The sequence below is a fragment of the Sander lucioperca genome, chromosome 1 (assembly GCF_008315115.2).
Source record: "Sander lucioperca isolate FBNREF2018 chromosome 1, SLUC_FBN_1.2, whole genome shotgun sequence".
In the NCBI taxonomy this organism is placed as follows: Eukaryota; Metazoa; Chordata; class Actinopteri; order Perciformes; family Percidae; genus Sander; species Sander lucioperca.
In genome coordinates this window covers 51,037,321-51,052,732 of record NC_050173.1, presented here as the reverse complement: position 1 = coordinate 51,052,732, position 15,412 = coordinate 51,037,321, and the positions used below count along the sequence as shown (strand labels likewise).

Sequence of the window (15,412 nt, the reverse complement as noted above, 5' to 3'; positions counted from 1 at the left end):
GATGTCAAAAATATAATTTGCTCTTTAGAATAAGGTCCGTTGATCCAAGTGTGCCAGTGTAAAGCTGAGCCTGAAAACCTACTGGCCACTGTACAGTGAATATCTGTACTGTAAATAAACGCCTAGAGGGGGAGATCATGATAAAAGGCTTCTCTAACGGTAAACTTTTTGGATTCACTATTTAAATACAATGTCTCCCCATGGTCTTAATGAAGAATTTAATATAAAACCATTCTTATAAAAAAAATATGGTAAGAAGTTGTCTGTTTCTGCACTCACTATATTGCAGCAGGTTTTATGAAGGTGTGGGGTAATGCTCTTTTAATTGATTCGGGTAGGCTTGTATATATGTAAATGTTCCTTCCACTGATTGATCTTTTTTCTTTTCATTTTCTCTTTTTTTGTGGACAGAAATGTTATGTACTCCTTTGGGGATATTGCATTTTAACAGCCCTCTTTTGAAATGTATAAGTCTGTTAAAAACCTGTCTGAAAAGGTTCTCTTAATTGAGTCATGAGTGGGGCTATTAGGCTTTTTAGACCTAATCAAACTAATTGAAGGCACATGTTGGGTCAGCTGATTGTAAGGCCTACATATATCCCTTTGTCAAATGTGTCCACCATTTGCCTGAAGAAGACCCAGCAGGGTCGAAACGTTGCCTTTGTATTAAATATGGGAGCTTAAAGCAGTGTTGCGGACATTACATTTTTTTCACTTTAGTATTTCTCATTTGTCCTGCACCTGCCAGAAGGTGGGATGTGCACACAATTACTTTTTATAAATACTGTGTACAGACACCCTCAGAGCTAACACCACAGCCATTTCATTGGGGCGTCCTTCTGTCCAGACTTCACAACACTTCTCCAACCGACAGTTGTGTTTTTTTAGCACAACAGCCTCACAGTGTGCTTGGTGGACATTGTTAACATTGGATCATTTTGGAAACAAAATGTAAATAACATGATGTGCCCATTCTATCACACATATGTGCCACACACCCAGAAAACATTTTCATCAGCTCCTACATCCCATTTTAAGCCTTTGTTGTATTCAACTATTATCTTCAGAATCAGCTTTAACGGCCAAGTAAGTGTGAACACATGCAGGCTTTTTTGTTGCTCTCAAAGTACATACGCAACAATAATTCCATAGAAATAGACATACGCCTAAAACAAGGACAACAAAGCCGAATAAGGTAGACATTTTAATACTATGTAGGCCTACAGATATACATTTGTATATAGTTTATACATACACACACACATACATACATACATACATACACACACACACACACACACACACACACACACACACACACACACACACACATACATACATACATACATACACACACACACACATACATACATACATACATACATGTATACATACATACACATATACATACATACACACACACACACACACACACACACATATTTACACACACACACACACATACATATGTACATTAGGGCTGTGCAATTAATAAAATTTTGACCACAATTTTGATTTTGAATCAAGAAACATATTACATATTGCGAGTAAACTTTTGTTTTGTCTTGTGTTCTGAAGGGAAATTCAGAATGTTCTAACAGGAAAAGTATTAAGGGAGATTTCACAGTTCAAGGTGTTTTCACTGTCGATCTGTTTCACTGTTTTTTAACTTTAATAAATTCAACATCTTTCTTTCCAAAAGTCAATGAGTAATCGTGTTAAATAATCATGATTTCAATATTGACCAACATAATTGTGATTTATTTCCATAATGGAGCAGCCATAATCTACGTAAACAAACAGCTCTGTGAGGATCATAAACAGTAATAGGGGCAATGCAAAAGTGCAAATGATGCTATTAAATCTCTAATTTACTCAAATGTGGGTGCTTGGTGTTACAGGGTTATTACAAAGGGAGTGATCCTGACACTATGGACTGGTGTTAAGTGTTCATCATAGTGACAGCCTATGGGAAGAAACTGTTCTTGTGTCTGGTTGTTTTGGCGAACAGTGTTCTGTAGCGCCTACCAGAATATCAGAACATCTATTATTAGAATAGACAACACTATCCTACGTGATCTTCTGTCAAATAGCCTACTGTACAGTTACACACGCACACGTGCGTGCACGCACGCACCCACGCACAACCACTCTCCACAAAGTAGTTGTTTAAGGGGGGAAGCCCTGTAATCAATGCCTCCACCGGATGGCAGCACGAGTCTGAGTGTGCGTTTGAGTGTGTGTGCGTTTCCGCGTGTGCGTGAATCTTGCGTGGGAGTTCCTTCTTTCGCCATTCCAGGGTGTTGCCATGCAGCTGCACAGCACCGCTGGCCATAGAGGCGAGGCGTCCTGGAGAGGTTAGAGAGAGCCTGCGCGTCTCTTCTCTCTCCAAGGCGTCTCCTCGGCCTCTAACCTCCAGAGTAGTCTACCTCCACCTCCCCTAGCCTACACCAGCACCCCTACACCTCCCCTCCCCCCTCAAATAACAAATTCGGGATCCAAGCATGCCACAACAGCAGCTTGATATCAGTCTATCCTCCCTCAAAGTCACCGCAGGCGCAGCAGCAGGCTTCCCCCGTCCGAGAGAGTCCGGAGGCTCCACCGAGTGATGCCACTACTGCACCCAGCAGCAACCGCGCATATTCCCGACGCCTGCCGGAGGACCCGACACCACCGCCTCGACCCTTGACAGAAGAGAGCGAGCCCCAACCCACCCCCTCCCAAATTCCACATTCTACCCCCCCCCTCCTCCCCCCTCGGCTCCGTTCCCGTCCCGACTCCAGGATGTCCGACTGCAACGCTGCAAGTCCCGCCGACCGGGTGATCAAATGTAGGCAAGCCAGATCCTGCACGTGAGAGCTTAAGCTGTGCCAATAATTCTAACTCATCTTTCTTTCTTTTTTTAAAGTTTGCATCGTTGTCGTTGGACCACTGTCTCTTCTTTGCACGTTTTTTTGAGTCCATCCTTTTTTTAAATTATTGTCATTATTATTATTATTATTATTATTATTATTATTATTTCATCATAATAAAAGAAGCCTATTTGGCTGGCGAGTCACCATGCATGTGCCTCTGAACCTTTTAGAGAATATGGAGGGTGATTGAGGGGAAGGTGGTGGTGGGGTAACCAGTACGAAACGCCATAATCAGGGTCTTCCCTCGTTATTCTATCAGAATTCACCCCCTCACCGAGGCATTACCCCATTTTCTAACGGGGAGGGGGGGTCTCTTCCTATATCCAGAGCTATTGTGCGACACCCTGTGCTGCATGAGCTCCATTTACGCGCTCTACTCCTAGCGGTGGTTTCGTGTTACTGAAAAATACCCTACAGAGGCACAACCGAGAGAGCGATAGAGAGAGGAAAAAGCAGGGAGGGAGAAGAGAGGGAGATGAGCATCTTGCTCCAAAACATCAAGCAGTGTGACGATGACAGCGAAAGGCAGACATAAAGGTAAATACATGTTACGCATAAGCTGCGATCTTTGGTGTTGTGGTTCTGCTGTGGATGTGGATGGTGTCACGGGATGATGTTGCATGTAAGCAACGATGTAAGGAGTGAGAGAGGAGAGAGAGAGAGAGAGAGAGAGAGAGGGAGGGTAAGATGCTATGGGAGACTTGTCACTCGGAGACTCAAGGATTTTTAAGCTTTCTGTGGCTTTGTGTTTTATTTACTGTAACCTATCTCTAGCTGCACGTCGTAGCGGCGCCCCGGTGGTGGATGTGCCGACCACATATAGGGTGGCCTGCCTTAGCGATAGAGTTGTATTTTTTTGCCAAATCTGAGCCAAAGTCAGTTAATCGAATGGTTTAAATGGCAGGTAGGCTGACAACTTTGCCAGGCCGAGTGCGCACCTCCAGAACTGTGAGTTTGGTTTAATTACATCGGCCTATTAAAGGAAATCAGCCTGATGTTCGCCAATGTGACGTTTAAAAAACCACGAGTGCACGTGATGGATTTACGAGTTGTCTGAAGTCGACCTGTTCTCATTAAAGGCCTGGATGTCAACGGGTGATTGTGCTTCTCCCGTGCGTATCGCTCTTCCGCGTCTCCGTAAAGGTCTCCCTGGCTTCCCCCTCGTGTTTCTCCGAGGGTCAAATGAGAGACCAGATTGAGTTTAGGGATGCTGCGCTGCGTATCCGAGCCTATTGCCCGACGATGATGATGCATACCGCCCTAATGGTGTTATTGCATCACTGGATTACAGAATATTTAATGTGTTTATGAGAGTGTCCGTTTCTAATTTTACGCGTGGGTGGCTATAGGAGGCGAGGAAGGGCTCCCGCTCGGGTTAGGATCCGCGGAGCATGCACAGATTGTCGTGCTTATCGGGTCACACAACAAGGCTGGCATGGAAGCGGCGCTTCCACGCACGCAGGCTGTCACATGCGACGATGCCTGGCTGGCTGGCTGGCTGGCTAGCTGGCTGGCTCTCCCACTGGCTCCCCTTAATAAACTCAAGGTCTCTCTGCCGGAAGAAGCGGAGCTGACAGTTGGATGCGTCGCTTGGGCATGCCCCGGTATTCCGTGCGTGCGTCGTGCTTGGAAGGGGGTGGGCTGGGCTGGGGGCGTGGAGGCTCTTGCAGTTTTCGCACGTAGGACTTCAGGACTGCATGTGCATATTTCTACAGTGTGTGTGTGTATGTTTGCGCGCGCGTGTGATTACATGGATGCAGTTGTGCAGGGGCGGTGCAACGAAATCTGGATCCCCTGAGAAAACTGACTGACGGCAAATTAACACTGACTCCCCCAATCCATCCATTAATTATCTGCCCTCACCCCCAAATCAGTAGCTCCCCTTCACATGTGTATGTGTATTTTTTTTGTAAGCCTACATCTTCATTTCTGTTTGCATGTGTGTTGTAATGCAGCTGGGCCACCGGAGCTCAGCTGCCTCACCACTGGAACAAACTAAATGGCCTATATCCTCATGCATCATCCATCATCCATCATCCATCAAACACACACACCCACACACACACCCACACACACACACACACACACACACACACACACACACACACACACACACATAGACATAAATGCACATTCTGTAACAAACATGCAGCAAAACAACACAGCAATTCATCAGTCAGGTAAGAATGATTTAGTGTGTGTGGAGCCTGAGAGAGATGGGGGCATCAGTCAAAGAGACGTCACTGCTGGTGGATGGACTGTGCCCGGTAGTTCCCCATGTTATGGATTTTAGTGATATTCAGGGGAGAGAAGTGCACAGCGATGGAGCCAAAGGACAAAGCATAGCGAGAGGAATGGACAGAGAGGCAGAGAGTGTGGGGGCGAGGTGAGGGAGAGAGGGAAGGAGAGAATGTGACAAGGCCACGGAGGAGGTGAAGTAGCTAGAGAGAGAGAGCGAGAGAGAGAGAGAGAGACAGAGGGATGGAGAAGAGACAAGGGAAGTAGTGTTTCACACTGCTGAGTGGCAGGACAGCATCCTCTGACTTAACCAATTGACTTCTCACACCCTTTTTGATTCACTTACCATGCAAACCCGTCTGTGCGTGTGTGAAAACAAGCCGGCTTCAGAGCCAAAATGTGATTATGTGACTCTTGCATAAAAGTTTAGTTTAATAACTTAAAAGTAGTTGCTGCCAAATATTGCCTTTATTGGGCAGGCTGGAGTAGAATAGGATATTTTACTTGATGTTGTAGAAACACAATGTAACTGTTACTCCTCATGCCAGATCCATAACTGTATCTACAATAGAGCCACAACAATCCTAATTTCTCATTAGTGAGTGACACAGAGAAGAGACATCATGCTATCAGGTATATTGTACCAGCATTCACTGGTGACAAAGGGCAAACCTTGAGTCAACAGCAAGGAATCTTGGGTGTGCAAAATGAGGACTTAGTGTTATCTGCTAATAGATTACATACAATGCAAACATGGAGGCTGGTACAGTGGCTCGGCAGTGCTAATCTCCCTGTCGATTTCCTGGAATCCTGATGTGAGGGTCAAAGCAGGGCGCAGATAGATTCGCTGAAGCTCATACCTAGTGCTGAAAAGCTTGATTGACAAAAAAATGAATCAGTGACATCAATTAAATTTGTATCACTCTGCCTGTGGGTACTAGCCTGGTTCCGCCCTACGTACTTCCGCTCAATTTTCATTTTCCTTCAGTACTACGTCTGGGTTTGCGGTATATTCTTGGGTTTTCTCCGATCAAATTTTAACAGGTCCAATCAGCGAACAGAGGGATTGGCTGAGAACGATGACGTTGAGGTTCGGTAACCTTCGGCGAGTTCCGTAATGGCGGCGGAGAAAGATGCGGTCCGTTGTGGCAACGCTGCCGAATATCCAGAAGTGAAAGGCATACTATGTAACTTTTCCCTCTTCGGTCCCCCTACAGGTTGTCTCGTTGGAACTACAGCCGTGAGAGCTGTAGTTCCAATGAGACAACCTGTAGGGGGACCGAAGAGGGAAAAGTTACATAGTATGCCTTTAAAGCCCGAGCAAGAACAATCTTTGCTGAGTTTTGTTGGTGGCCATGATGTTGTGGCCCTCCTCCCCACGGGGTTCGGGAAAAGTTTGATTTTCCAGCTCGCTCCGTCAGTGGTGAAGGAGTTGGCTAAGGCTAACGCTAGCGATGCTAAGCCGATAGTTGTTGTCGTCTCCCCTCTTGTTAGCCTGGTCCTACCATACAGTACGTAGGAGGGCAGAGCCAGGCTACCAGAGTGGCTCTGGGCAGATCCAATAGTTTTAAACTTCAACAGAGTACCCGTCTTCACGGAAGCTAACACTTGTCAATGGAGAGTGGCCAGACTCTCTGTACAAATGAAATGTACCAGAGTCTGGTAGGACCAAGCTATGTGGGTACCCCTTTAGCAGCGAAAATATGGGAAATGGAAAACATGGAGGAGTTTGTGAGTAAGGTTGTTCTGTGTATTAATCAGACAGTGTAAAACCTGGAAAAAATGGTGGTGGTGTATACTCTCTCTCTTGCGTTGTGTGGTGTTACAGACGAAGCCGTCGCTCTTCGTTGGCTATCACAGCCGACGTTCGTCGCTATAAAGAGCTCCAGTTAGCACGACACAGGCTACTGCAGACTGGTTAACAGCATTTCACATGACATTAACAAAATACCAGTATATAATCACAAAAGTAGACAACCGTACCTGATAAATAGCAGAATAGTGTTTCACAATCACATTCGTTGCTAGAAAGAGCTCCAGTTAGCTAAATGAAAACAGAAATTATTCAGTTTACTGTTGTCACGGTTGTATCATAAAAGTTAGGTTATCAAGCTAGGCCCCAACCAGACTAGCAAGCTAGTACAACGTGGTGAACTTTTCCCATTTAAGCTAAAACAAAAGAACCAAAACAAAAATGGTCTCTAATCTACCCTAAAGTCTGCAGAATAGCACCAATACATGGCGCTTGTGTTACAGAAAAAGGCTGTCTCATATGGAAACTACTAGCCAAATACGTTACCTAAAGTTACCTTTTAATGGCAAGTGGAATTATTAACTCCGCTACACTAGCAACATGATACTTCTGGACTTATGCTTGATTCTTTAACATAAAAACACAAACATAATTACAGATACTGTGTAATGCATCACTTCCACTGCCCAGCTTCTGCCTTATATACCTTTTTCATGGAAGCACAGGTATAATTAACAACATTAATGATGGCTGCATTCCATTTATCAGTTAGTTCAGGGTTTGGTGTTGTGCGTGCTGGCTCACTGTCACGGCTTACTGGCACACTTACAGAGCTCCGAGCTTATGAGATGTGGGAAAGGTTTAATAACAAGGTTGTCTAGGAACCAAGCCATGACAGGCTTGATCAAATAAAAGCACCAATGATTTCGTGTACAGCTTTATCATTACGGGGAAAACTACTGGCCTGATTTTCATGACACTTGGTGGAATGGTCGAACATGGGCCAACAAAGAACCCATTACATTTTAGAGCGCAGATCTGAATCACGGGGCGCATACACAAATTATTTTTCACATTTTTTTTTCAACAATGCGAGATAGGGCATTTGGCCTTTGTGGAGGTCTGCCTTCTACAAGTGCCCTTCTAGTTGTAAATTGAATACCTGAGACAAACAATTTTGTGACATAACTTTGGGTAGCTAATGATCAGGGCCACACGGAATCTGCGGCTGCGTAAATTTCCGCAGATTGTAAGCAAATTAAAAACAAGTGGGTCGTTATACTTACTTGCCCAACTTGGCCTTTTTCCGCCCCTTGGTACATCATTAATGTTATTAGTTACCTGTACTTTTCCAGCATACTTTACAGTGTGAGAAATACCCATACAATCTCAAAAATGGCAATAGAGTTGAATCAAAACATTTCTGAAAATGAACATTTTAGTAATCCAAAGGTGGTATTGTGTTCATTACATCTTTTTCTGTTAAAGACGAGGTATACCTAATCAACAGAAAGTGGACTATCTTTGCTGATTTGTCTTCATCCCTTAAACAGTTTCGGAGTTTAAAACTAACAAACCATCCAGCCTCAGACTTGTCAGTTGGAGGATATTATCTGTCATATGATTACTAAGCATACTGTGTGTGTGTGTGTGTGTGTGTGTGTGTGTTTGTGTGTGTGTGCTAGCATAATGCAGGACAGAGCTACAAGAGATAGTAGCATGCCAATGCACTAAACACTAATACAGTTTACAAAGAGTTTGATCATTTCAAAGGTGTCCTCACATGCGATCATATCCTCAAATAGCAATCCAGCATTATTAGAATCTCGTGTTGAAACCAAAGGCCTAGCTCCCTTGGCTCGCACTGAGAAAGTAGTCCCCATGAAGAGATGACGATTTAAAGTGCAATGGTGATATTTATCGTTTTGTAAATTCTGACCTCTTAAACATATCAATGAATGTGTGAATAGTATTCACCAAAGCTGAGTGGAACCATATCAAATATGCACACACATGCTTACACACACACACACACACACACACACACACACACACACACACACACACACACACACACACACACACACACACACACACACATACACCACCTCTGGCAAGGCTTGGGGCATACTGGGCATATTTCCTTTTTAGTGTAACATGCTGTCCCATTCCCTTCTAGTTCCCTGAGTCCTGTGTTAGCGTTGTGTTTGTGTGTGTGTGTGTGTGTGTGTGTGTGTGTGGGGGGGGGGGGGGGTGTGGGTGTGTTAGAGTTTGGTGTTACCGTTGTGAGCCAGGGGTCCTACCTTGACAGGTCTCTGTGTGCCCTGTGGGGAAGGCGGTAGGGCAAGGGCTATTTATAGAAAAGGTACTCCAGAGAGAGAGAGAAAGAGAGAGAGAAAGAGAGAGAAAGGGATTGTCTAATGAGGACAGGCTGTGAGGGGATGGGCCGTTGTTTGTGTGTGTGTGTGTGTGTGTGTGTGTGTGCGTGTGTGTTTTTGTGTACACAGATGGTCCTTCATGTGTGTAGTGTGCATTAATTGAACGACTTCAAACATCTTTAGTTGTCCCCCCACCACCACCTTCAAAGACCCATGGATCTACAGTATGTTAGCTGATTTGGGTCAAAGATGGTAGATAAACACACACACACACACACACACACACACACACACACACACACACACACACACACAGTGTGCATGTGAACATATATCTCTCCTCTCTCATACACCACAAATTTTTGCTTTACCTCTCTCTCTCCCTCTTTCGCTCTCTCTTTTCTCATACGCTGCACTCATTCTTTTCATCCCTCCCTTAGTTTCTCCCTCCTTCATTTATTCATGCAGAGACAGGCAGCGGAATGAAGTGATCTGGGGCGATGTGTGTGTGATCACTTTAGATGAGGTCCTGTAGAGGGCAACACGTCTAACATACAGAGACACACACATTACAGGCATGCCATTAGTTCTGGTCGATGCTGCTGGATGAACACCAGACAGATACAGTCTGCTCAGGCACAGTATTTATAATGCACTGTAATGAATTGATTCATAGCTTGCGTGTAGCACATATAGGCTGTTTATACTGTATGTGCTTCGGTAATTACTTTGTATGTACCATTTGTATGTGCGCTATTGTAGCGTAAGCCATGGCATATTTATTACTCAGCACCAGAGAGGATTTCCTTTTTCTTTTCAATGATCTAACAACCTGTTACAAAAGGAGTGCACGTTTGTGTCTTTTAATACCTGTTTAGTCATACTTTGCAACATTTGGAGGACAGACACAAATGAGGCCAGATGGATCACGGGTGACTTCTACAGTCATTTCTGCAATCTGTCTGTTCTCGCTTGCTGTCACTTCCTACATCATGCACCAAGCCCTCGCATTGTGAATGGTGTCCCTGTGTTATTAAAACTGATGAAATATCCCCATAATTAACTTTAGCCATTAGGGAGGGTGCACACAATAACAAGATGATTCTGATCCGATTCTGCTCCAGTTAGGCTATTAGGCCAGCCCAAACAAATTTAGGAGATTTGGTTGAAAGCTATGTCATAGATTTTCTCTCAGGCTGCGCTGTGATGTGGAGATTTTTGGCTGAGCTGGCACCTTTCGGCGCCTAATAAATTCCACACCGGGGAGTTCAGCTTTTTGAGAGTGGGCCAGAAGACAAAAACAGTACATTAGGAAGAAGCTAAAAATGCTTTCACCCCTTTTCTTATCTCACACCCCTTGGTCCAGCTCACCGCAAACGCACGCCATGCACCGTATGATTGGTTGCTTTAGTGAAAAGGAAGGATAGTTCTGTTTTCACACTACGTGCCTGCACTTCAGAACATGGAGTTCACTGTGTTCAGTCTGTACTCAGACAAGGGACAGATTATACTGTACCGTCAGAGACCAAAGTTCTCTCACAAGGTTGAAACACATCCAAAGTGTTAAAAATGCCTCAGAGCAGCATTGGAGAGAAACACAATCCACCATCACTTTTCTCAAGAGGTGTGGCATTTATGGTCTGAGCTTACTGTACGTCTAACTAACATCATCTTTACACTGCGGATATCTGTGTAGGAGAAATGATTTGGAACTCACTCTGACACTATTTTATCCAGTATGTCATGTATTTATAAGGACAACACACATTAATTAATATTTCTGTACACAATGTGTGTCTATAGCCATGTTTCCATTCACATATTTGATGTGCATTTTGAAGTATTGCATTAGAAAAGTTGTAATGAAATGGCAAATTTCGATAAAACTTCCACAACAAAAAAAAGAAAGAGTTGATGCACTAAACGGGATGTATAAATGCCTTTGCCAAATATTATATTCATTTGTCTTCTTATCCGGACAGTATGAAACATGGAAAATGCTAGCTGACATTAAATAAGAGTTAAAACCTGCCCAATTGAACAAAATTCCTGACGACCTATGTATGCCTCTGTGTTGAGTAGCCTGACGTGCACCTCTCGAAAATCGCAACTACATGTTGCGGTGATGCCGCACGTCGCTCGGCCGTGGCTTGGTAGCGTTGCATTCCCCCCTACTTCTCTATGAAGAACATGAAATCAAGGAGAGGGTTAACTTTTCCTGCTACAGATTTCCCACCGTGATCAGAAAGCACAGGGGAGACACTTTGTTTCTCCCACTATGCCTCTAGAGTCGCTACTCCGTCACTCTCTCACTCGCTCTACCACACACTCCCCACGCACACACACATGCCAGCCCTCCTATTCTCTTAGAGAGATAGGCGCACACACCAACGCACAAGTATAAACTTCAGGCCCTCCACGTTGGCTACGGGGAAAGCTCTGCGTGGAGCCTCTGCAGAACCATAAATCACGTTTTACGCTGTAGCCATAGTTTATTCGCATAGCCTGCATCATCGCTCATGCAGCGAGAAACTACCCAGTCTTGTGATAGATCTCTGGTCTCACACAGCTCTCTCACACAACTCTCTCTCTCACACACACACACACACACACACACACACACACACACACACACTTGAAACTACTCAGCTTTTTGAATCGTCAGGAGGTGCAATTTGTTTTGCACAAGCTCAAGAACAAAATGTGAACAGTCTGTTCTTGTTGCATTAGGAACCAAAAAATAATTTTCTTATTATCAAACAGAAGGACACAGAGAGTCCTTTGAGGTGGTAAAGCCATGATCCTTTGTGTATGTGAGCCCGTCACAACCCGTTCAATTTAGTCACTGAAATTGAACTAGACGTTCTTTGTGATTTATAAATGTTGACATATTTTGTTTTGACTAAACTGAATGTGAATTTAAGTCAACCCTAAGCCCCACAGGATTTAAACCTTTTTGATTTGCTTCATGCTTTTTAACACTAGAAGTGCCGGAATTCCATAACTACTAGAACTGCTGTGAGCGGTTATTTTGACCGCCAGATTCCAAACTCTATAATCTCTCATGATAAATACCTAATTGCGATATTGTATTATGTATTGTGTTAGGATATCTTTAGAAAAACGTAATCACACCGAAATGTACATTTTAACGAGTTTAATTATACATTTGAGTAGTAATACGTGTTTCAATAATTCATATCATGGCATAGTAAACCGTAATTATTTCATACATTCATATCCCGAAAAATATGGTGTGGAAATCCATTCAACTTAACTCATAACAGCCAAATAACAATTATAAGTATCTTATTTGAACATTTAGCTATAACCTAACCTGGCACAGCCTCCGTTTTGGCGTCTGCTGCGGTGCGCAGCGCTGCTCGGACCGTGAGCCGCTGACCATTTTTCCTCCATAAACTCCGCTCTCAGCTCCTGTACTGCATGAACTACCTCCGGACAATTTTACTGCTGGTGCACTCCTTGGAGAGGATGTGTGCAACGATTCCAGCCAGTTCGAGGATGTATAAAGTTATATGAACATGTAAACAGCCACCGGCCATCTACGTGTACGGCGCCTTTCACAGAGCGAGCGCCCGGTGTTTGCCTTCTGATTCAGAACAGAGTGCCTCCACGCCGTAGTAGCCTACGTTACCGACTCTGGCTTTGCCTTCGGCCCATCGGTGATGCCCACACTTGTTTACTCGAGACCGCTAGTTACGTTTCTCTGACAGAGACTATGGTAGTTACTAAGCAACCAAGATGCATCTTCAACCGCGCGAAAAATTAAAAACAATACCGCGAAAATCCAAGCGGTCAATATGACCGTGTATGGCCGAAATAGGTAAAAGTGATTGTATTTTCTTTGCCTTTTGTGTAATGTATATAAAAACTATTTAAAATTAAAATACAGACTCTTTTAGGAAAAGTCAGGCAGCAGCAGGATTGTATTTTTTTATTCAGCGAAGTTATTACACATATAAATTTCAAAACGGTCAAAATGACCGTCATGGCCGTTCTAGTGTTAAGGAGCTCAAGCTTTGTTTGCCTTAAAACCCCATTTTCCTTTTTTCGCTTTCACATGCGAGACTTAAAATGTACTTCTCAGTGAAGTCCTTTACAAAATGAATTAATCACAAAGGGTTTAAGAGAGAAACGGCTCAATTAACATAGATGGAAAACAAAAAGATGCCAACTTTATTTATATGAAGTGTGTGTCCCTATATAATCATGGAGTTTTAGCCACGCCAGCAGCATGTCTGGGGGCTTTGTCCGGACTGAAATATTTCAGGGTTTTTCATGGTTCCTAGAGGATGAATCCTAATGACTTTGGTGATCCTATGACATTTCTTTTAGTGCCACCGTCAGGTCAAAATTTAGATTTGTCCAAAACTTTGGTTTACTTTTGTTCAAACAACAAACTGTTGCCATTTCTATCTGCCTCAGCTGAGTGCTAATTAGCAAATGTCAGCATGCTAATACATTCAACTAAGATGGTGAACATGAGAAGCATTATTCCTGCTGAACATCAACATGTTAGCATTCGAGCATTATCTTTTGTAAAAGCCTAAATCTAATTCAGCCCAGAGCATCACAAGAATAAGATGCATACAAATACATGAACCAGGCCTATCTGATGGCCCACAAACCGCTTAACGTGGGATGATCAGTTGTACTACTGAATGCATATACTGTAGCTTTTAAATGTGGGCGCTGTATTAAATGTAAATGTGTTTCTTCTGCGCTAATGTTGTGCTCCAGGCTTACAAATTCTGATGCATTATGCAGAAAGCCTTCCATTATTATCAGCGATAATCCTGATTTTTGCCAACAAAATTGCTTTGAGGAAGAAGTTGTACCAACATGTTCCACAAATTCATATCAGACTTGCAATATTCAATTCAGATGTGTTTGTTTTCTTCATAATTTACAGCTCTAAACCTCAGACAGCTTGCAGCCTTCAACCTTCCCATATGCTTAAACCTCTCAAAGTTGGTCTCAAATTGTGCGCTCATTAAATAGTCAGTCGTCAGGTGCAAAAGACCTTCTCGGTGTGACTCTCTCCTCTCTCCATTCCTTAACTGCCAAGTATAGTTTTTCCCAAGTATAGTCCCTTCCCCAAGTGCTGTGTCTCTGCTGCTCTCCACTCTCTCATACCTGCCCTACTTTCACAATTTACGAGTTTCACACTGCTTCCCCCTCGCTTCTTCTCTCTCTCTCTCTCTCTCTCTCACACACACACACACACACACACACGGGGAGCCTCAGTTTTACCGTAAACCAGAAATACATACACACATTGAGTTCATGTACTGTATGTGTGCAAGCTTCAAAAGAACACTGTAGCTTTTATGTGACTTGTACCAGCATCATTACAATTTGTAGCACAGTTCAGCCCTGGATGGTGCCGTGCCAGCAGTACAAGACAGTGCATTACATTGCAGTACAATGACGGAGGAGGATTAGCCACACACTGACTGAGCCCTGTTGTTCCCTTTTTATAAATAAATATGAAGTCATGAGTAATTCTTTTTCTGTCTTATGCTCTCTGACAGCTTGGTGTGCACAAACCTTTTTAAACTATCAATCAGTCCTAATCTGGAAGGCGGCAAAACTGGTTTTAACGTGTAGATCCGTTGTTCTCAATCGATGGGAAACAGACCCTTCAGCCTGGCAGGCCGTGGTGTCCTGGGATGTCTCAGGGTGCTCTTGTTTATTGTGTTCAGTCTTAAGGTGCGTAAAAGTGTCTCAGGTTGTGGTAGAGCTAACCTATGCAGCCCTGAGGTGCCATTAGATACTTTAGGGTACCCTGAGATGGGTTTTGGTTAAGGTGTGATTCAATTCAATTCAATTCAATTCAATTCAATTCAATTTTATTTATAGTATCAAGTCATAACAAAAGTTATCTCAAGACACTTTACAGATAGAGTAGGTCTAGACCACACTCTATAATTTACAAAGACCCAACAATTCCAGTAATTCCCCCAAGAGCAAGCATTTAGTGCGACAGTGGCGAGGAAGAACTTCCTTTTAGGAAGAAACCTCGGACAGACCCAGGCTCTTGGTAGGTGGTGTCTGATGGTGCCAGTTGGGGGGGGTGATGAACAGTGGCAATAATAGTCACAATA

General features: G+C 43.6%; 1 protein-coding gene across 4 annotated transcripts in view; it reads left to right on the top strand.

Annotated features, from left to right (window-relative positions):
• Positions 1 to 2,478: 2,478 nt before the first annotated feature.
• Positions 2,479 to 15,412, top strand: part of ppp3cb (protein phosphatase 3, catalytic subunit, beta isozyme) — a 52,383-nt gene continuing 39,449 nt past the window's right edge. For 2 of the 4 annotated variants that reach the window (XR_004898391.1, XM_031280066.2), the window contains exon 1: positions 2,491 to 2,830. Coding sequence is in view for 3 of the 4 variants with exons in the window: in XM_031280066.2 (XP_031135926.1) it covers positions 2,785 to 2,830 (46 nt within the window). In the remaining variant the exon portion in view is untranslated. Of the gene's footprint in view, positions 2,831 to 3,256; positions 3,453 to 15,412 lie in introns of those variants that run through there. The other 2 variants (XM_031280069.2, XM_031280067.2) reach the window with 2 other exon arrangements.